This window comes from Anas acuta, chromosome 23, assembly GCF_963932015.1.
Source record: "Anas acuta chromosome 23, bAnaAcu1.1, whole genome shotgun sequence".
Taxonomy (NCBI): domain Eukaryota; kingdom Metazoa; phylum Chordata; class Aves; order Anseriformes; family Anatidae; genus Anas; species Anas acuta.
The window spans coordinates 594,098-618,167 of record NC_089001.1 but is presented as its reverse complement, the minus strand read 5'-3'; the positions used below and the strand labels follow the sequence as shown (position 1 = coordinate 618,167).

At 43.2% G+C, this 24,070-nt stretch overlaps 1 protein-coding gene across 8 annotated transcripts in view; it reads right to left on the bottom strand.

Annotated features, from left to right (window-relative positions):
* The window catches only part of NCAM1 (neural cell adhesion molecule 1), a 107,454-nt gene extending 83,811 nt beyond the window's left edge, over positions 1 to 23,643 (bottom strand). For 2 of the 8 annotated variants that reach the window (XM_068659522.1, XM_068659525.1), the window contains exon 1: positions 23,315 to 23,633. In XM_068659522.1, the coding sequence (XP_068515623.1) occupies positions 23,315 to 23,366 (52 nt within the window). In that variant the 5' untranslated portion in view covers positions 23,367 to 23,633. Of the gene's footprint in view, positions 1 to 23,314 lie in introns of all 8 variants that reach the window. The other 6 variants (XM_068659519.1, XM_068659521.1, XM_068659523.1 and 3 more) reach the window with 6 other exon arrangements.
* Positions 23,644 to 24,070: the final 427 nt, after the last annotated feature.

The following is a 24,070-nucleotide window of genomic DNA, read 5'->3' as shown; positions in this document are numbered from 1 at the left end:
TGCTTGTTTCTACTATTCCTGCACCAAATTTTGCATCATCTGATACAGCTTTTATTTTGTTTCTGTGAGTAGTTGAGCTTTTCCCCTAGCTCCTTTCTCTAGTGAAATGAGTATGCAATAAAACCCATGATAGTTCCTGCTATAGCTTTCTGAAGCAATAGCAAAACTTCTGGTTTTAGACATTTAGGTATAGAACAGATTAAATAAATCTTCTTCTGTCAAATAAACAGATAAGAAATAACAGGGTTTAGAAATAAAAATGGCTAGAGGCTGACAAAAATGTTGTCTGACAAGACTACAATTATTTGTTTTATGGTGAAGATAAGCAGAACAATACTGAATAACATACAGTATAAGGAAAATGTTATAAAAGCAGGTTTAAAGCTGTGTCTAATGATCAATAAAAATTTCAAAGGACAGAGAAAGACATCTCATAAGCACTGTTAGCGTTTCAGTATCAGCCTTTGCAGAAAACCTAATGGTGGCCCAGAATGCTTAGTAGCTGTGGGACAGAATTCTGCCTTCACCGTGATACTAAAGACATCCTCCGTGAGATTCTTCCAGATGTCATATGTTATTTTCTGGAGGAGAAAATTTATCAAGAAAAAGAACAGGTGGAAACTGCCCCTCCTGGGCAATCATGTTTTTAGCATCCAGGGCAAGACACCTGCAATCAGCTGCTGCCAGAGGCAGGAAGGTGGGCTAGGTGGTCAACAGATCTAGTTAGGCACAGTGATTCGTAGGTGCCAAAAAAGCTACTACTACCTACTGCATAAATCAGCAAAGGCAGAGGCAACGGGGTATTTTCACACCTTTAAAAAGGGTTACCTTGAAGAACTTCTCTTTCATGTACAGCCACTGAGACACGCTTAGACCACTAATGCACCAGGAGGCCAGCAGGAGCCCAGGAAGCCGCACGCCTTCCAGGATCAGATCCTCACTACGCTGCCACTGCAGGCACCCAGGAAAGCTAACAGAGAATCAAGTATTTCACAGCTGTTTGATGAAGAATTTTTCTTACGAGCGTATCAGCAAAGTACACAAAGGCATCTCCTACAGAAACCGCAAGGGAACGATCCAACTCAACAGCTTTTATTTGTCTTTCCACTGTCAGCAGATAATAAAATTCCACATTATAATAATTCAGTACTGAGATCACCCAGTGACAAACTCTAATTAAAAAACACAACACACAAAGTTCATTACTTTCTTTTGACCAATGCCTTACACATCATCTCCTGCTCTTTAATAATGCTCAGTTACTTAGCCTTGAACATATTGCTACCAGCCAGGGCTATTTTCACCAGACTGCAGTAGAAACTTTCTAAGTTTTCCAGAACTTACAAACGCAAGTCCTAAGAAGATACCTCAGGAGATTCTGAGCCAACTTTCTGACCTCCACATTCGCCAGCAGCCATAACCACTCACACAGGGCTAATTTGTAGCTATGTGTTTTGCACTGTGCTAAAGAGAGTAAACAGTAGCTGTAAAAATAGCAAAAACAAGAACTAAAGTAGATAAAAGGCACTATCTCAGGAGCAGGAAAATTCAGGACTGGAAATGTTCTGTGCTCTGTGTTCAGCTGGGTGTGTACGAAAGCTTTTTCAGTCTTCAGTTCATGTGCTGCATACAATAGTGCAGTACTAGTGGGGACCAGGACTTCACCTCTAAGGACAACAGGCACTTAAGTCCTGACAGAAACCTAAACAGCGGGTCTGGGACACAACTACCTGGTATTGCAAGGTGCATGTCAGCGCTGCTCACACCCCCAGCTCAACAGCCATGGGTGTGAGGGCACAAAGCAAAACTGCACCTCAGCCACGGACGTTTGTAGATCACTCGGTGGGCTAGGACTAAGCGCCAACCTCTTGCCGAGATGTCCACGTTTCTGTCTCTCTTCGCACAGAGCAGCAATTTGTCAGCAGAAGCGATGGTCATCACACTGAGACAAGCATCAAGCTGTCGCAGTACGATGAGGGAAGCGAAGTTCTGCCTTGCTTTCCACATTACCTCTACTCGGGGCGTAGCTGTCACTTCCTGCAGTAAAGCCAGCTGGCCTCCTAACTGTTCAGCTTCCACCCACACTTTCTGCTGGCTGCTGCTGATACACCACTCCTGAGTGCCGCTGGAACCTCCTGAAGACTTGCAGTGGGCTGGCACCGCACACGCATCGGTTCCAGCACGTGACAAGAGGGAGGTTAAGTCCAACGGCAGACTGCGGCCCATCTGTGCCACTCCTCGTCACAAAATACCTCCCACGCACCAGCACCATGACAAACAACCCAACTCATTAAGAATATCAAAGACACTGAAGGAATACAACTAACGCACATAAAACGTACATAAATCCTTCGTTAGCATTACAAACCTGGAAGCAGTTAAAGCACGGCTGCAAGGGGAACACACACACCACACAAGACTCCTTGGCCTCTCCCCTCCCCTTTTTATACCCAAGCAGGACAAAAAGAAAATAAAATAATTGGGTTTTGCTTTACCATGCCATTGTTTTATCCAACGGTATGTGAGAAACACACATGGGAAGCTGAGGCTGATCAACCCACACAAGCAGCGTTATTCAGCTCAGCTCCATCTACTGCTTACCACCTGCACCCTGCTCCATCTGGAGCCATCCAAGAACGGGGACAAATGCCAATACAGACAGAAACACGAACCTGTACCATGGAAGCACAAATAAATCTACTTAACACAACCTTAACTTCTAGGGATGAGTTCTCTGTTTAATGCAGAAGTGCTTAAGTTGCCAAAAAGGGTTACAAACAATTCACAGGCTATGTCAGTAGCATCAGAGAACCTCCTGTAACATCTGCTGAAGACAAACATCACAAGACATCATAACAGGAAAAAAAAAAAAAAATATATATATATATATATATATATGTAAATAAAGGAAGCTCTCTAATTGGGGAAAAAAATACTGGCATTCTCAACTCCTGTAATTCAGGCTTCCATTATAATGGAAGACAAAACTGGCTCTTCAGATGTCGAACCTTAGGCGCAATTCTCAGCTGACAGCACCATGCTTGACACAGCGACACGGAAACTCCTACGTCACCCCTCACTCACGGTACCTTCCAGGTCTGTTTCTCCTCAGAAGACTCCTTATGCCAGTGAAGGCAAGGCACAGGTGAGGGCAAGCAGGCCAGCAGCTCTGTCCTCCATGTGAAGCCCTGCCTCCAAAACCCCTTGGTGAGACACCAGGCAACATCAAAGCACTGACATCTGTACGAACAGGGCACTCATCTCCTGACCGCATTCCTTCAGTAAACAGACCTCCTTTTTCAAGGGATTGCATACTTTCATTGAAATCAACGCCAGAAATTGTTTCTCTGTGATTACAGAAAACGTAAGAACTATAGATAGTTGCAAGAGAAACTGGACATACAATAAATGTTGAGTTTTCAACACTTCTGCCTGCAATCATGCACTGTAACACACAATGCAGCTGCACAGCTATAAATATCCGTGGTAACCAACGATAATTTCAACTCTGTGGCAGTATCTATGTACTTATATCTATATCAAACATTCCTAAAATCACTACAGACTCGTAGATGACAGGGTTCTTTGGGTTTTGTTGAGAAGCATTTCTTCTCTTGATGGTAAAACACTAAGCCTCGTTGACTCTTGCGCTGATTCCATTTCCTCAAACGACTGTTTCAAAGAGTATCTGTAGCAAACAGTAAACTGGAACCTTTACACCACCAACACACAAATAATTAAAATGTGTACTTCAGTCTCCCTTTTGCAGCTACTGCTGCAAGGAAAGCCAACAAGCAAATGACAACTACCATAGCAAGCAAAAACCACCATCCAGCCAGAGAGCTCCAAACCAGGCCAAACCATGACTTGTTTGTAGAGTCTCATCCTGGTGGGGTGCTCATTAAATGCTGCACTCAGGGGGATGCTTTCGGAATTGGAACAAACAGGCAAGGTGATTTTGTTATCAGCCATTTCCTCCTGGGACAGTCTTTACTTTGTCAGAGATAATGAGCTGCAGTTAAAACAATAAACACTTTTAAAGAAAAAACAGTTACTAGTTAATTACAGGGCATGCACAGTAAGTGATCTGCAGTTTGACAGATTATTTATTTATTTATTTTAAAGGAAAATTCTTCTGTGGAAGGCTAACGATCAGATGAAAAACCCAACACAGATACTTTTCCTACCATTACACTAACAGTGCAATGCATAGCATGCTTTGCCATCACTGAAACCCCACCAGAGTTTTACTCTTAATGACCTTCTCTATTTCCCCTATTCTTCCTAAAATTGCTGCAAACTGGTAACAAACAAAATCTCAAAGTTTGGTAACAGATGGTATGAGAATGTGGTATCTGATATATGAATAAAGCATGAATTTAGTCAGTTCTGTCATTTTGTTAAACAAAAACAACAAAAAAACCTGTGAGAACATGACTCAATTGTGGTTCTGAAACAAAAATTATTGCAATTGAAAAATAACAATGTGACTACATTACTAAGCTTCCCTGAAACCTGATAAAAAGTCAGAATCAACTGCCCAATCCCATACAGAAATCTGAGTATAAATCCAAGTATGTTCTGTGGGTTATAAAGTAACAGCATTTCTGATCCCTAGGTAAGAAGATAACCACAGGGTGATCACTACGTGTGAAGCTCCTCCTTGCTTGTTTTACATTCCATGTTCACACCCATTTTTATTTAATTCTTTACGGGATTCAGGCAGTCTTTGGCTGACTGCAGTACCTGAACACCACCCCCACAATCGCTTCCCTGTACACCGGTACACAATACAGAAGCAATCCCCACCTAGTATCTATGCGTTCCACTATGTTTTTTAAATATAGGTTTAATCTTCGCAAACATTTACAGGATGCTGCTTCAAGCCACCGTTTCTTAAGTTGAGAGCTGCTGTTACACCACAACAGGCTGCGTAGCTGAACACCCCAACATGATACCTCCTCTTTTAGGCTCTGGAGCTGCTGAGTCCAGCTTGAAACAACATCTGACACAACTTTTGGAGACGTTAAGATGAGTAAGGAGACCACTTAGTTAGAGAAGGAAGTCTTATTTTATTGCTGTTTTACACCAGCTCTAAATCTTGACCCAAGCCATTCTTGTGACGGTACTTCTCTCATCAACCCCTTCCAGTCTGAGAGCCCGATCACTTGAACAGATTGGAACGAATTCCCCAGCTATCTCACATGGCCTGTCCACTTCACCAAACGCCACAGGAAAGCGTGTTCATAAGCTCTGAAATTCCAAACAGAAACAGTGAGATTTTGGCAATGCACAAGCAAGGTCACTTCAATCACAACTTTTTTTTCTTGAAGCTTCTCTCTCAGCTCTCCCCAGCTGTACTAGAAATATTTCCCCTTTAAAGTGCAATTCCCTCTGAATTAACTTGGATTTCTTCCCCTTCAAGAAGGACATTTTTTCTCTTCTCATCTTAGCATGAAAAGCCTGCTGCTTGTAAAATGCAACTCAACCAAAATTCTGACATAGTACTGGAGTTAAAATTTCTAAGCAATTTACAGCCAAAGACTTGTATCAAGTGTTCTCCCTGGCATCTTACTCAGCATTATGAACTCAACACTGAACAAAGAAAAGAGCAACGAAAAGCAGTTCGAAGTTGGAGAGACAGGTGGATCGCTGCTCCAAGACATCAAAGCACATGATGCAGCTGCTCATAATGGGCAAGCACTCAAGGGAACACAAGAGCTTGTGCATGAATTTGATTAGTTGGAAATGACATCATGATTTATAACACAATTTTCCAATGCTAAAGCAGTAATCTATAATGAATTAGACAAGGCTCATATGGGACCTGCTTAGCTTTAAACCAGAAATAACTGCATTATAATTTTCTCCTCTCTTATTTATTCTAAGTTAAAGGGGAAAAGAATAACCTCGTGACAGAAAATGGAAAAAGCAAGTCAAAGCGTCAGAGGTTACAATTAATCATTTCATCAAATTATGAAAATACACTGTAAACAAGAACGACAGAGTACAAGTGGCTGATACCCAAGTCTTCCATTAAAATGAAAATTCACTGGAGATGCGTGAAGACACGACTTCCCTGCTTCAATTTATTATTGATGTTCATGCTATATTTTTGTTTGTGTTAGAAGGAAAAAAATCCAAAACCAACAATCAAACTAAATTATTAACTTGAGTCACCTGCACAGCTGTGAATCTCAGTCTCCAAGTCAAACACATCTGTAATGCACATCAACGTGTCCAGGTATTATGGGATTCTCGACACTATCTCCTCCAAACCCAGCTGATTTGGTGAGCAGTTATTTCCTCCCTCTGTGTGTTCTGAGGGCCTGCTCTGCTAAGCTGCACAGCTAAGACTACAGTCACAGCACCTCCAACCACGTAGCAAGACTCCTCAGACTCCCAGAAGGTGGAGCAGGGCAGATGTGCTCAAAGATACCACTCCGGTTAAGCATCCATCTGATTCCACACCTCCCATGGTCTTCTTATTTTATTCATGCATTTGCCATCTATTTAACATGTTCCTGTTGGATCGTTTGGGGACTTTTTAAACATGCTATCCATCTCACCAGCAAGACTCACCTTCACGCCACAGAAGCTTGCTTCCTGTAACAAGGACGGACTCAACTCTTCTGTTTTTCTAAGCATGCAAAAGGGTTCAAGGGGGCGGGGGGAGGACATGTGCAAAGCCTGCTTCCAAAATTCTTTCCCTTGCAAATTTATAAGCATAGTGTTTTCCATCTGTTTTCAAAGAATGTCAGATAATAAATTACCATTCCACCTTCTGTTCTGGAAAGCAGACCTTGTACTCGGCCCCCACCATGTCTCCACCCACCTCAGCCAGCAGTCCTGACCGATTATCCCAGCAGAACACACCAAACAAGCTGAGAAACGCTCCAATAAATTTCCTCTTTTTAAGTTAATTTCCAATGAGATTTGTGGTTGTCTGAAGAACAGCAGGCATCCGATCCCCTCAGCCTCACGCAAGAGGCTACTCCCAAATGCTTGACGCCGCATTGACGTGATAAAGTCACTACCAACACATTCATTCCTGTCTTGAACAGTAATATCCCAAATGCAAACTGGTAAACAGCATGCTGCAAGCTAGAAGAAAAAAAGGTAAAAACAGAGAAAATGGCAGCAGAAAAAGCCATTGGGAAATAATGATTATAACCTAGAAGGGTAATCCATTTTCACCAACTCCATAAAACCTTTGTTTGGTAGCATATGCCTGAATGAGGTTCAAATAACAAACATTTTACCAGCTCACACATTTTATATAATGTCTGAAAACTCCATATACACTGTGAGATTTTTATAGTGTTTACCTGCAAGCATTTCTAATTAATAGGAAAATCTTTGCAGCACTATTACAAAACTACACTAAGATTAAAAAAAACTGAATCACCTGGCATGAAATTCAAAAGCCATGAATAATATTACCAAGTGCCTCCTCACAAAGGGTTACATTCTGAAGGGACATACATTTACGTACAAAATAATAGCATCATGATGGAAAAAAATAAAAAAAAAAAACAACTGTCATTTTGACTGGAAGGAGTCTGTGCAGATCGCAGTGTGCTGTGCCTGGTGAAGGATAACTATAATTACATATTAGAAGCCAGACTAACAAATGAATCTACAGCTCCAGAGGGTGGGGAACCACACAACTAAAAGCGACAAAGAATGTCAACACATAAATCAAACTGTTTCATGGTACTTGCAACAGAAATGCCAGGAGGCAGATTGCCAACTGAACTAAAATGTATTTTAACTCCCTCATGCGCATCACCGTGGTGTGTCTGATGAAGCCATTATCAGCATAAACACCTCGATAGAGATTTTCAAGGATTACAGCCTTGTCATTTGGGTTTCTAGCTGCCCTTGCCCTGTTTCATGAATAACTTCAAGCAAGGAGCTGGCTGGCACAGGTTAGATTTGAAATCCTGAAAACTGGTGTCAGATGTTGGTTGTGCAAATGGCTTTGCACAACTCCAAGAAGTGAAACCAAGGCACAGCTGAAGAATCAGAGGCATTTAGGCCTAAGTTGTTCAACGTTTCCAATACCAATAAATGGACGGGGATTTGCTGTCACATTTATACTTCTCTGAGTCTCCATGTTCTTCTGAAAGACTTCATGCTTTCAAATACAGGCTGGACAAAAGACAGGCATTTTCAACAGCAAAAAGAGAAGTGTTTTCTGTGAAAGAGGCACTTAGTTGCAAAAACTGCTTGCCAGGAAGGTAAAGGGAATACCTAGTATTTATTTAGCATGGGAAGGAGATTGGAGATGGAACTATACATACTCTGCAAACACAAGGACAAGAGCTCTTCAGCTCAGATAAAAATCATACGAGAAGCTCATTTCTCTTGTGTAGCAGCAGATTAAAATGCCCACCAGTTCTGGATTCTAAACCAACAGAGGCAAAACTACAACCCTGCCTATAGCTCCTCCTCAGCTTCACTGAAAACTAGATTAAATGAAGAAAATAAGTCACTGTTTGGTAGAACAAAGCCTTATTCAACATTTATTCTCAACTAGCATCCTAAAAATCTCCCCTACTGGCTTGAAACCAAGGCCCATATGAGGGTCATGTATTTACAATGCCATTAGAGGCACTATTTGGTAGGACTGACATTGCAGGAGAAAGATGAGAGAGAAATGAAGTTCCTGCATGTCCTCCTCCTGCCCCAGCTCTACTGAGCACACTTGCTGCTTTTCCACGTGCCACAAACGTCCTTCTCAGCACCACATTGTCATGGGTGGCACGGGACCACTGCAGTCTGGCTTCTCCAAGCAGGCTGCCGCCTTTGCACAGCGCCTGAAGAGCTGGCTCTGCATGAGGCAGGAGCTCTGCCGAGCACCCTCTTTGTATGAAGTGCACAGAAATAGCTGTCGTGGCCCTTTCTACCCCTGGTGTCAGAATAAAATATGCTCATGTCGTACCCAATGACCTTCAACAGGATCACATTTAAATCATTCTGACACTAACCAAAAGATAGAGAACTTGGATGATGATAACCCAGTGGAATACTCGTGCCTTTTGCTCGTCAGATCGAGCTTCTGAATAGTGACTTGTTTTGAGACAGCCATGGAAAATTTATCTGCCCATCAAATGCTTTTGATATGCTGAAAGGCAAGATGTCAAACCACATGCAGCCAAACACGTTATCCATCTATTCAGGAGGAAAGATCCATCTACCTGGGTTCTTGCCATCACTGTTAGAGCCACCCCCTTCTCTCTCACCTGAACGTTGATGATGCATATTCAGTTCCACTGTGAAATCCCATCCCTCCCTCTTTTTCTGAGAAACATTTTTCCAAACACTCACACAATACCAGATTATACTGAACTTCCTTTGGACACTGCTCTCTTCAGGTAGTCAAGTATATTTCAAAGATATTTTGTGAACAATCTGCAGTGCAACTTCACGTTGCACCTTGGGGAGGATGGGTTATTTTACCTCAGAGAAATGACCCTATCATGCCAGAAAACATCTGCAAACTGTACCCACAAAAATCATCAACAATTAGAGATGCACAATTCACAGGGTCTTGAAGGATACATTAGTTGTATAGACAAGGTGAACAGATAACTGTTCATTATCATCAATGTTTTATTTGTACAGTGCTATTCCCGAATCAAAAACCTCCCCCCATAATTCACAGAGCATTTCCTTTTTTTCTGGAGAAAGCAACTTGATAAACAGAACAATAAATTAGTGCCACCTAGTGGAGTTCAGAATGTTAACCTGGACCAGCTTTCAAATCCTACCTGTCTTTTACTGCGTCTGTAATTTATGACCTCTATAAATACCACAGTAAAATAAAAGCAGAAATAACAACAGGTCTTCCCTGCAGCACACACAGCTAACCAAATGTACCAGTGTAACATGCATTTAAGTCTTCCACAACTTCCAGGAATCTGCAGAAACAGCAGTTGAACCCTGACACGTGCCCTTACTTGATCAGCATCTCATCTTTCCAGCTACTGAACATGCAGCCAAAAGTTCTGCAATCTGAATATGGGCCAAAAGGAAAATCAACAGAAAAGTTCAGCAGAATGGAAAAATAAATTGAAACAAAATAAAAAATCAATGTATAACTGCTTCCAGAAGCTTTGAAAATACAACGCATGGGGAGGTTTAACACAGTGATATCATTGCACCCTATTAAAAATTGACCATTCCTGTGTGATTGTGTAGTTCCCAGTTTTCATCCCTCTGCAAGGGCACCAAAATCATTTTTCTGACACAGTTAAGTAAGAACATGGAATTTCCACCGACTACCATTAACCCACCAGCCACTGAGTGATTTCAAGCAACATTTATGTGAGATTCCCTACCAGTAGGCTGAGAACAATAAGCCTCACTGCAACACACATCTTGGTTAACACTTATGTGCAGAACTGGTTTGAAACGTGTGTAAAAGATACCAATACCCCACATTCACAAAGCATACAGAATGCAAGGTGATCATCCTTACCCAGTGATCTTCACACAGGACATGAAAGAAATACAAGGCAGAATAAAATCCAAAAGTACTCCAGGCACTTCGTCTCACTTTCTCTTAACAACTGCCTCTTAGAGAACAAATACCTCTCAGCACACTGTGTAATTCCTACAGCTAGCTGCACAAAAACACCCTGTAGCACAGAAATGCCATGACTCAAATGAGGAAAAATTAAGAGGGATACCGTAATGTATTCTTCCCATGTCTAACCTGATAATATAAAGCAGCAGCGTAATCCAAGTTACCCCCATTTCACAGCACCTGCTTCCAATTCCCATAATTGTAAACAAGAGAGAAGTGTGGAATTAAGTGTGCTCACCAGAGCATCCTGGAAGACAACGTGCGCAGATCTCACGTGTAAAAACAGAAGGCAATTTCAAGGGCATTTGTCCAGCACCCAAAGATGAATGTGTTTTTCTGTCTCATACCCAACCAACAGAACGCAGTCCAAACAAAACGGGAACACGTACCTCAATCTCAATCTGAAGATTGCCCTGTGTGGTAACGCATTGCCTGGCTTTTTGAGAAGCACTAAATATGATTATTTCACTTTCCATTGATACAACATCATCACACTTTATGTGATTATAAGCAGAAGTACATGTCTAACCATAATGCAGTGCTAATATGCCATCCTTTAAAAAGTAGGAGCTAATTAGTTGGCACTAAAAGTCATAAGTAAGGTTAAAAAATGAAAAATACAAAAATTACTAATTTCCTTGAGAAGAACCCATGCAAGCAGCCAGCCATTCCTTCTTGTTGGTGTAAGCTATGTATTCTTTTCTCACGCATCCACATTTCACTCATTTTGCAGAGGTACAGAAGGCTACAAACTGCACAGCAGGTACTTCAAAACAGCAAGCAGAATTACACATGGAATGCTAAGATTACAGTCTAGATGCTGAAAGCTAGAAAATACGCAAGAGTTGCAGAAAGAGGTTAATGTTTGTTACCGTTTCCACATAATTAGGGAGTGAATTGTACTTCCCATACGTAACAATTATTACATTTTCTTTTGGATACTGTTGTATAGGCTTGCATTTGAACCAAGTATCCGTTCATGTCACAATTCTTCCCAATATTCAGATGTTCTAATAAAACTACTGACTCTGAAAGAGCTTGCATTTACGTCATCACTTAGCTCAAATGGGGAAATCTTGGTAAGTTTATATCAAATATGTAAATGCAAATACTTTAAAATGCTTCTGGATCTGACACACTGTCAGGCAGAGATATTTTTAGTTCTAATCCATTTAAAGTGCTAAATTCCACAGGAATAAGCAGCATTGCTTTCACTCACCACTTCAGCTGAATTCACTGCAGTCTTTGAGGAGGAAGAGATAAGATAAAACCATCCACCTGATGGGAAAATATCTTACTTTTTTCTTTTTTTTTTTTAAATAATGTTTGCAGGTACTTCTGTATGTCCCAATAAACAATAAACCAACTGCACTCATACACAAGGCATTACAAAAACACATGAACTATGCCGGGTCTTAACACGCAAAATAATTTAGTGTGGAATTTGCTACTTGTATCTCAAGTCTTCTTTGCATGTACTGATTGAGCTTCATGAGAAGCACTACCACAAATACACAAAACCTCAGGAGTAAGGTCCTGGTTCTTCTCTAAACCTGATGCTGTGACTGTAGCTACAAAGACACAAGACAGAATCTTAAGTTCACGGATAACAACAACCAAAACAGAGAATAAAGGTGTATTTTTTAAAAAAGTTAACCAAACCAAAACACTTCAGTATGCTGCAAATTGTCTTCTGGCAGAGAGACCAAATGAAAGAATATGGGATGTGACAGGTGTTAGTTCGGTTAATGACTTACTTGATGATGTTCAGATTTGTGAAGAGGAAGATTATCATTCCTACAGAACAGAACGTGTGAAATACCACAAAATGTTGGCAGCCTAAGTATTTTCATTACTTACACTGCTACCATCTAGTATTTCTGAGTAGGAAAAGATCATTATATAAATCAATGCCCTATACTTCTTCCTGAGAATCCACAGCAAATCATTATTGCACACAGCAGGCCCAGTGAATTGTAGTGTGCGCAGTTAAGGCGCGTTTGGTGTGGAAAAAATGCTTCTTCATTAGGCTATTTTTACCTCCCTTTCCATTGAAGAAAAATCTCTGTTTTTTCAGCAGGTGTAGAAAAGATCACCTCAACCCACTGCAGCTCACAGGAATGTCCACGTAGGGGAAATGCAGTCCTTGGCCAGCCGGCAGGTTTACATGCCCTTACTAGTGTTGTAACTTCTGCTTAGCCCTGAAGTAGTTGGGCCGTTGGACTCGGTGATCTTTGTAGGACCCTTCCAACTGAACTGGTTTATTCTATTTTCAATGATTAGACAAAGTGACTTTTATTCTATTAAACAGGAACATGCCACTATATATCCTTACTGTGCAATTCATGGTAATCTGAAGCAAAGAATGGCAGCCTTTTCCTAGCTATAAATACAAGCAAACAGAGCAGTTTGTAGCATTCTTTGCAGTACTTTTTCCATAAAGCACAAACTACTCTAAATTTGCTTGTAGTAATTAAGTATTTTATTAAATACTCATTTTGGAGGAAAAAGAGAAAAATGATAGAGCTAACCAGCAAAAGGGAATCTGCAAAAAGCAATGGCAAAGCATGGGAGTGAATCCATATTAAATTAAATCTCTACTCCATATGCCAAACCTCTTCTTAGAGGTCAATGAGTTTTCTTAAGCACAACTCAGCTTACAGACCAAGGCTGAAAAATCCTGCTAGTGACAACAGGAAGAGAAACTGAACAGGATTCATATCTCTCCGTAAAATTCAGTAACGTTATAGATTTTCCCCTTACAATGACTTCCTTAGTATCCACTCGATCTCGCGAACTAAGTGTCTGTAAGAAATACACATACACATTTGTAACAGTATTCCATGATGACTGTTTTCCTCTAACAAACACCAAACCGCCAGGGAGTACATAATAGATGCTGAACACCTTCAAGTCACATCCCACAGATCACAAACAGATTAAACTCCAAAAGGATTTGGGGAATTGTGCAGTAATTCTTTATGTCTGTTCACAATCCCTAAAAGCATGTTATACTTCTAAGAGATTATCTTTTGAAAACACCACAATTGAAATATGTTTACAGTAGTCTGTTCTTTTGAATTTTGCAGGCTTATAATAATTTAATAAGTTACTTGGACAAGCAGCTGTTGATTATATTTTCTAAAATGGTATACACAAGTGTCTGATGACTGTTTCTCCCAGTATTAACATATTCAAAAACAGAAAATCAAGTTCTTGAAAAATCATAATTAGCCAATACTGTCAGCATGCATTTTGCATTCTAGATCATGAACTGCACAAAATGAATGTTTTAAGCACATTGATAAGTGCTATTTCAACACCCAGCAACAGAGAAAGATTTTAAATGGATTATTTAACAAGCTTTCAAAGTACACAGAGGTTGACTGTATAAATGCGTTGTTTTATCATAACAATGCCACACCTTGCACAACCATCCAGTAACTCTAAATTCATTCTAATTAAAAGATATCACAGATGAAAGTAGCATTAAGGTTAGTTGTATATATTATTTGCTGCTACACTTAACCCGCGAACGCTGCAAGTGCTAAGTGCTGTATCTAAAGAAAATAAATGAACAAAGCAATGGAAAGCTATCACCTGGGGTTTTTTGTTTTTCTTCTAACTATAGCTGAGGTAACGGCAACACAATACAAGCAAAACTTTTGATTACATACGTCACAAAAATCTTTCCATCTCTATCTTGGAATCTCTGTGCTTGTGCATGCACACCATAAATCTGTCCTTCTCACTAAAATACAAAAGCTGTGAAAGCAAATCAGAGAAGTGTTCTTCCTGTCTTCTTGCTGTAATAGCATTAGCAAACTGACGCTTAAATCCTCATGGTCACAAAAACAATTAAGAAGCAAAACAACAACAAAAAACAACCATCTGTTCAGCTAAAAAGATCATTTTGTATTACAGAAGGCAGCAAAACCACCCAAAACTCCATTCTTGCAATTAATTTCTGGAAAGATTTTTACAGATAAAGCAACTTGACCCCAGCCAGAATACCAACACGAGATTTCTCTCCTGTCTTTACTTCAGAGGAGAACTGTTTCTAAACCTCCCCTGGTTTACACTGCTTCATTCAGCACCTTGTCAGTGCCATTAAAAGAAAACTACCTGGTATTTTTCCAGCTAAACAAAATTAATTTCAGTGTAAGAAAATATGCCCAAGTAGTTCATAATTCAAGGATAAGCAAAAGAAAGGAGACACCAAAGATTTCAGCAACAGTAGAGCTCAATATTATTGATTAAACACAAGCACATGATAACATCTTTGGATCTGGAAAGTAGAGCAATTATATTAGTTAGCCCAGCTACAATTTGTCCCTTCAACAGATGTCTGTATTTCCTCATTGCCATCAGCATAAACATCAGCAACACAGGAATTGATTTCAATTCACCTGTACTTCAAAAGCAGAGGCTGTTGATGATACTCCTCATAACCACCACAATCACAGACTCAATTGGCACACCAATGTTCTTACTCATTGTGCAGCAGCTCCTTTCAAAATCGAGTTCCCACTGCAGTGGAAAAGATGTGTATTTATGTACACCACGTTTTATCTGTACATCTTCCCATTTAGGATACCAAGCGAAACAGTCTGAGGACTATCACTCAGAGAAACATCTCCAGCATGTCTCTTCAGACACACAGTTTCATTTGTAGGTAGTCTGTGGAGCCAGAAGTTGGACTCGATCTTTGTGGGTCCCTACCAATTCCAGATGTTCTCTGATTCTACAATTCTACCATCCCCAAGTTCAAGTTTCAAAATCTCAAACTAAAAATGGTGCATGTGTGTGCTTTTGTTTTGGCTTGCTCTTACTGTTTTGGTTTGTTTTTTGAGACTGTCAGACCTATCTTCCCTGCTTAAATGAGGACATCTAACACAAAAGAAAAGCTCACCTTCCCTAAATTTGCAGCCAGAAGACAAAAAGTGCAAAGCGAACAAGACTCATTAATGTGTCACCCCACTTTCCTCCACAGTAACAGCTGCGGTAGTGTAAAACCACATTACCAACCGAGTAGACAAGCCCTAAGAAATCTTGTTACGCCAAAACATGCAACCTGAAGATGACCCCCGTCCTCACATCTCCCACTTATTTTCCAAAGGTCTCAGAGGCCTGGTGTTTAGGTCACTGTATTCATAAAAGGAAGGCACTAAATGTTTTACTAGTATTTTAATTTAAATCCTAATGGTCTGAAAATGCAAGGAGTACTTACAGATTTAAAGGAGAGGATCTTGCATCCTGTAGATTACATCATACGACGATGAGTCACTCCCCTCTTAACCCTACCCCCAGCGCTCAGCCTCCTTACAAGCCAGGACTGCTCCACATGAAACGCGATGACCAAATGGGACTGTTCTTCCACAAAACACTGCACTAATTCTCCTGCATTCAGTCTTTCCACTTGAATGGAATAAAAACCCTTTTCAGAACAACAATTCCAGTTCCCCCCCCTCCCTTTTTTTTTTCTCAGGCACACTATGGGACTCCTCAGTGCATGCACAATGCAAATAAGGCAAACTTCCTTTGAAAGAGTGATTAATATGCAAAGACAGCCTGCTTTTTAGTGGGATGTGAAGAACCACCAACAAGCATTTCCAAATTCCGAGGTTTCTTCAATTATTTCCTCTGTTTATTTTAAACATCAGATTATGCAATAATACCACACATTAAGACCAATTTGCCAATATTATGTAAACAATACCAAACTGACTGCTCATCTTTTGTATCATATTTAAATGCAGCCTTGGATATACTAGCTAGGGAGGCATCAAAAAAAGTAGGATTTAAATTTGACTGCATCCTATGTCTCAGTCTTCTTGTTAAAAAGATCTCATTTATAAATCCAGTGTAAATAATTGCACCTTTTTTTTGTAAAGAAATGTGCACGTATTTGTTAAAATAAAGCAAGAAAAATTTACAAAACTAATTTCTGTCCCAATATATTACAATTCCAGTAACTTTTCAAAACATTTTTTCCAGGAGCCATCTGAAAAGCCCATTCAGAGTTGAAGACACCAATTTTCGATTTCCATTGGTTAAAATTTTCATCACAATTTTTCATCACTTAGCAGCAGCTCAACTACATCACCTCTGCACAACTCAGCCTGGAATCTCCTACAGCAAGAACCCTGCACCTCAAGTGCCAATACAGCATACAAAATCAGGTCAAAAGGCAGTCTAAACACATTAAGTACCCCATTTCTTATTCTTGCCCTTCACTTCACACACTTCCCAATCATTTTGCCCAGCTTTAAACACTCCCTTCCCCCTCTTTGGAAAGGCATTTCAAGTTAGTGAGCGTTGTAAACTATTATTAAAGTAACCAATAATTAACGTTCCTGTTTACCTTAAAGATTTCAACGTTGATAGGTATCAGTAATACGAACAACAAAAAATCAAAGTAGATTAAATCTTTCAACAAGTACCTCCTGCATCCCTTTTACAGCAGTACCTGCATGAAAACCACAGAGCCGCTGGGCTGGGGGGGCTCTGGGCCAAGGCCCGAGCAGGCAGAGGCAGCCAGAGCCCCAGCAGGTTGCCCAGGACTGGGTGCAGCTGGGTGCTGGTGCTATGACAGAGGCTCCCCAACCTCTCTGGGCAGCCTGTCCCAGGGTGCAGACACCATGCTGGGTCCCGTTGGGTTTCTTGTGGGGATGCAGGATGTCATGTCGGAACAATCTCTGCTCCATGATTCCTGTCCTGCCGCTGGGCATCACTGAGAAAAGCCTGCCTTCCTTCTTCCCTCCCTCCCATCAGGTATTTACACTCATTCAGATCCACAGATTCTTCTCCTAGCCTTCTCAGCCTCTCCTTGCACAGAAAACGTTCCAGTCCCCTCACTGGACTCTCCCCAGGAAGCCCGTATCTGTTTGCTGCTGGGGAGCCCAAACTGGGCACAGCACTCCAAATGTGTCCTCACCAGTGCTAGGCTCTATAGGCAGATTTTAAGGAATCACCAGACCTTCAGACTTTTAAAAGCAATTAAAATTGAATACTGAGAACTCTCTCTCTTCATTGACAACGATCCATTTGTTCTAAAGGTCTCAAGAGTAGACTGTAAAGAGAACAAAATAATTTAGATTCAAGAAATTATGAGACTGATGACTCTGGAACACTTAAGACACTGAAGAGTTTCCTTATGCGTGTTCTGTCCTAGCAAACAATAAGATGAGAAGGTGATGGATATTTAACTCAGGATTACAGGACTATCAGGAGGTAATCAGGACTACATTCACTCATTGCAAGTAACTCTCTCCCAAGGCTTTACTACTTCTGCATTTTGAAACCTCACATGGCACTTTGCCCATTGCCCTCTCAAAATATTCCCCAGAGCCCTGGTTCCCAGAGCAGGGAGCAGACGATACAGCTTCTGAAACATCTATTCCTTGGTCTACGAAACAAATCTCAAATATGTTCTGTTCAGAATTCAAGTGCCTTTTCCAATTTTTCCCTCGCATCCTTCTACCACGTTTGTACTAAATCAAGCAACTCCCAGTTTTCACAACACATCCCGCGGATCTCTACAGCTGTCTTGCCATAAGACATGGGATGGAAATAACTGGAGGATCAACCACAACACGTATCACGTTACTGTCTCTAGACTAAACTTAATTTTCTTGCATCAGATTTACCGGCACAGGACTCCATCCGGGCTGTTACGAATTGCTGGCGGAAATAGCCGTAGGGTCAGCTTCTGTCATCCCCTGGTTTTGGGTCCCTCGGGGGCCTGCCTTCAGGCCAAATGAGGGCACATTTGCTACAGATTTCTGGGGGCAGATGTATCCCCTACAGACCGTCAGTACCTCAGGAATCTGGACAGGGAAGAAACACAGAACCTGTCCTGCAGAAAAGCTGAACTATCACGGACTTATGTGGAACATTGGAACATTTCTCTCTCCCATTTCTAAATCCGAGGTCTAATTTGGAATATCCTGTAGGAAGTCGAGGCACATTCATCTTCAGGAGCAAACACCTTGTTTCTTCGAATGTAGCAGGACCGCCTTCCTTCTGATGCAAGTCACAGTTGACTTACAAATCTCAATGGCAAGCTTCCTAAGTATCCATACCAACTATTCACTTTTTCAGCGTGATGGCTTAAGAATTTGGGCAACTCATCCAGCTCAGAAGTACAGTACTATGTGAATATTCCTCACGGTTCCTTCCTTGGTGTAGCTACTGAGGCATGGTTTCATGACACCCCTCTTCTTGTTGGAGAAGGATGGCTGCCTAGGAAGCTGAATGACATGTTACTGCAAAGATGATCATTCCAATGCCTGCTGTGTGTTCATTTCATTTGCTCCTATCTCAGGGTCTACAACAACTATGTATTTTCAAACCCCATAACATAAGTCATTCTTGAAAGCAACCTACAGACGTTCCACTCTATCTGCTTCCAAAAAGTGCTCCTACAACCTAGAATTTGACTCACTCCGCTTTCCAAAACAGTCTGGCAGAGCTCAGCATTTCCTCAAAACACGTGTTGGCGGTCACCAGCTACAAGAATGAAGCTCAGAATCTCCCGACACCGCCATGCAGAGGAAGGAGCTCCATCACTGCATCCAAAGCCACTTTCATCCCCAGATTTGCCTCCACACTGCAAATAAAAACATCCCTACCATGCAGAAAGTGAACTATCTGTGGACCAAACTTGGCAAATTACAACTCTGCTATTCTAAATCAATTTGCACGTGCTTAATTGGGCAAAACCTTCCATTAAGAGCTATTCCAAAAAAAAAATAAGCTTTTCCATCAGCAGCTGCCTAAAGATCTGAAGTTACCAGGACTAAGGCCACCAGATTTCTCTGTCCAAACCATAGTTTCTCAGAAGAATCTTTCATATGGATAAATCATGTGATAAAACAAAAGCAATCTCAGATGAGAAGGCCAAAACCAAACCTGTCGGCTAGTTTGGGTCATTTTCAAACACATCATCATCTCCCCTGTGCACCCCAACACGTTTTGACACATGCTTTTCTTTCATCTCTCCTTGGAAGGTCCCGAAGCCACAGGTGTGACTCACTGTGGATAGCAATTACCTGCTGTCTCATCTTTCTCTTAGACAGATACAATGAAAACCATCAGATTTGAACCGTAAGTGAAAAAAAAGTATTCTAACCTGTAGCTTTCTATCTGTTCCACTTCCTTTTGGGGCCTGTACTGTACACTTAACCCCACAAAGCACATCTCATTCCAGCACTTAGCAGGAGCTCAGACACACGAGGCCAGGGTATTGGGAAGACCCCAACAGCCCCGTGTGGCTGGGGAGCTTCAAAAGAACACGCTCCGAATGAGCAGCTGCACTGGGAAGCTGCATTTCAACCCCATGAACTGAAAGGGCATAATGGCACTGCCCCAGCCCACCTCATTTACATCCCTTTGCATGAGCCAGGGCTTTAAACTTCGGTGATGTGTTTTCCTAAACAAAAGAAGCCAGAGCCAGCATAGGTCTGACCTTCAAATTTGCTTCTGTGATTTTCATGTCTAACAAAAGTCTGTCCAGCGGCTCTTTTTTCCCCCTTGAGAACTGGAGAACACGGATGAAAACCAACACACCCAGCCCCATGGAAACATGTGCAGGACAGCGCTCAGAACAGTGGAGGTGCCTGGGAGCTGTGGACACACCCGCAGCCAGGTGCCTCCCCGACCTCCTCCCCGTTACAGAACGCCAGTGCAGAAAGACAGAAGACGCAGTTTTGTCCCAGCTGTTTTCAAGCTTTCATATTTACAATTGAGTTCTGCTACTTAATCCATCCCACTTTTCAGATCTTTGTGAAGATATAAAATGAGGAAAACAAAGACACCATTTTTCACTTCACCTCAAAAATGCTGTAATGGACCTGACGGCTCCCTGGGTAAAAGCTGTGGTACACGCTTCCAAAGGACACAGCTTCTCCCCAGCATGGTTGAGTTGTAACATCCACCTCACAATCCGCGAGTTGTGAGTACAACAGAATTGTGATTGACAGATCAAATTCATTCGGAAGTGCATTGCCCTGTAAATCCAGTACTTCAAAAGCTACACACGAACGCACAAAGAAAAAAACCAACACCAAAATCACGCATTCTCTACAGAAATGATCTCAGCAGATGTGCGAAATAACGAGCAAAATGCAGCACAGCCTTTTAAACGAGAAAATAAAATGTACTTTTGTCTCTTGCTAATGCTTTCCTCTGTTCCTTGCAGACTGATGGCAACAGATGCACTGCTCCTGCCTCCTGCCCCCATCGATTGGTTCTGCTCTGCTGTCAGCCAGCCAAGGCAAACCCATGGCTACCAAAAAAACAACCCCCAAAAAGTCTAAAACATACTACCACAACCACCACCAAAAACATTAAAAACAAACAGCCAGGCCACTCTGTCCCAACAAGAAACCCATCACTTCTCCCCAGTGCAAGCAGGTCTATCCGTAAAACGTTTCTGGAGATGAGCCGAGAAAAGGGAAGGCACTTTCAGTCTGGAGAGCAGCCACAATCTTTTAACGCTTAAAAACAGGGTATTCATTCAACTACTGTTATATTAAATGTCCTTTAAAAAAAAAAAAAAAAAAGAAGAAGAAGAAAAAACAACACTCACATCAGAACTTCTCAATTTCATATGCCAAGAGGATGGAGTTTATGTCGAACACTGTATTATTTAAGAAAGCATAGTTCTCAGGATGTAAATGAAAGGAGATGAGCCATCTGCTGTATCTATAAATCCAGTTCTAAGTTACAGGAGAATGCACTTTTCATTTAACAGTAAATTAAATCATCGCTGTCCCAGCCAGAAGAATACGTACAAAATACAGAATTATTCTAAAAGATGTAAATGTTTGCTTTTGTTCTCAATCTGTCACATAACCACTTCTCAGACAATGCTCTGATAAGGTATTCTTCACTAAAATGTCTCTCTCTTGCCCCCTCCTACATATTAGCTGCTGCAAAACCGTGGTGAGGGTTTCTTTATTAGCATCATCACAGCTGCGCCCCTCCCCTTTGCTGCCTTCAACATCCCAGCTGCCAAAGCCCAAAGCGACAGCCCCGCACTGCCCTCCACCCCAGAACGTGGTCAAGCCAGCAGAAAGGAAGGAGGTGCAAGCTTTAGGAGACCAAAGCATCCTTTAACATGGAGAACATAACTGATATGCTGCTTTTACCATAAGCAGTGCTACTGCTTTGTTCTGGCTTTTTAATATTTTATTTGGGTTTTGTATTCTCCATTTTGTGCTGCTTTAACAGTCCTGCTCCAGTTGTGCAGCTCTGCAGGCACTCTGCATTCATAATTACTATTATTGCATGGGCATGTATTTGAGCAGGGCACTAGATGATCTAGAGATCGTTTTTCTTTGCCTACTCCCATCTATTTTCCCTGAAAACCTACTTCATTCTCTCCTCCCACAGCTGAGAAAGCCTGTGTGAATGTGTCAGAGAGGTGGCAGCTAAGGAATCACAGACAGCAGTCTGGCATCTCGGAAGGGTCGAGATGAAGAATGTATGCAGAGATGGTGATCGGAGGGCGTGGCCGAGCCAGATGCAGAGCTAGCTGGAGCCGTGCTGGAAACGGGAAGACAATCCCCCTTGTTTGGTGATACATGCTCCCTAATCAGCAGTCATCCTGATTTTTAAAACTATAATAAAGTATGTAATAGTGCTTATGTCACGGGAGAGCCGTGTATCATTAAGATTGGGCGTTGCGCTGATGTTAAACAGGTGGGTTAACTTGGCAGCAGGCTCAGGCACACTGGTAGCAATGGTCCGGCACGAAGGGAGTTGGAATTGAGCCACAAGATAGCGATGGTCGGTACGTACGATGGTTCTTGGCCAGCTACAGCACCGGCAATTGCTTGAGGAGATCAGGAGCCACCCGCACACGGATGAGGCAGCGAGGAGTCACTGAAGTGATGGGTGAAAAGGAGCCGGGATGTGCAAGAGCAGCGATAGGCACGAGCTGGGAGCAGGGGCACGGCGCTGGGGGCAGGAGGCACCCGAGCGAGCAGCGAGCAGCTGGGGAGCGCTGCACTGAGCACTGGCAATGCCGGGGCAACAGCTCCAAGAGGTGACAAGCTGGGAAGGGGCTGGAAGAACCACAGGCGACGGCAGTTCTGGGGGCTTCGACCGCTGATGCTTGGAAAGAGGCATCGAGGGGCTGGGGGGGCACACGGTGGGTGCAGGACGGGGGGCGGCAGCACGGGTGGGAACACAGAGCCTGGATTTTGGGGTGCACAGCCTGGGTCTGGGGAGGGCACAGAGCCTGGATTTGGGGGCACACAGCCCCGATTTGGGGGCACAGAGGCTGGATTTGGGGCAGGTGCAGCCCCCCCGGAGCGAGGGGCGGGGGCTGGGGGGGGGTTCGTGCACGGCGCCGCTCCCTCCGCGGCCGCTGCGCGCTCCCCTCGCCCCCATCCCTCTCCCCCCCGCCCTATTTTTTTTTTTTAAATTATTAATTCCTCGCAGCTGCTCGTTAATTGCAGCCGCATCCCTTCTCCCTTCTGCAAGAGGGTGGGGGGGGGACCCGGCGGCGCTGCACCCCCCGGCCCCTCACCCCTCCCTCATTGTCTGAGCCCCCCCCTCCCCACAAAGCCCCCACCTCAGGGGCACCGGGAGCCCCTCACGGGCTGCCTCAGCACCAGCACCGGCACCGCACGACCAGCAGCAGCAGCAGCAGCTCCATCACCACACGGCCACGACCACCGCCCGGCCGCCCCATTGTTCGCCCCGCCGTACCTGCGGCTCTGAGGAGAAACAAGGTCCAGGGCAGCGCGGTGGCTGGCAGCATCGCAGCCGGCTGAGGGACGGCGGCCGTTGCACCTTTTCCTGCAAGTCGGGAGAAACGCGGCTCGCCTCTGCGCTCTCCCCCCGGGTTTTTAGCGCGGCTTTTATTTTATTTTTTCCTCCTTTCCGCCCTCCCTTCTCAATTCGCGTCTTCCCCCGGCCGCTCCTCAACGGGCTCCGCTCCGCGCCTCGTCCCCACACCGCCTTCTGCCGGCTGCGCCTCGGCCGCCTCCCGGCGCCGCCGCCGTGACTGACAGGCGGCCGCAGCACCGCCGCCCGGATCCCTCCGCCTCCCGGCCCCGCGCGGCGGGTGGCACCGCGCCGCCGTGTCCTTCCGCGCGCGCCCGCCTCAAAGAGTGCGCCGCGGGGGGACCGGTGGGCGCTGCCGGCCGCCTGCAAAACCCGGCGCGGAGCGAGGAGCCCGGAGCTGGAGCGGCGGGCCCCGGGCTGAGCACAGCCCCCCCGTGAAGGGGGCTGCGGTGGTAACGCGCAGAATAAATGGGGAGGCTTAATGGGGTGTAATTTCTGTCCTAAAATTAAGTTTGAAGCGCCCTGAATGGGCAGTTCTGAGTACAGAAGGACTCCTACCGGCACAGGCTTTGACAGAAAAGTGACAGCCATAAACCGTGCAGGCCGAAGACACCCCACATAAAGACAATATCCTCTAAGTACGGTCATACATCATCAGTATTTCAACGCTGTTTTAAT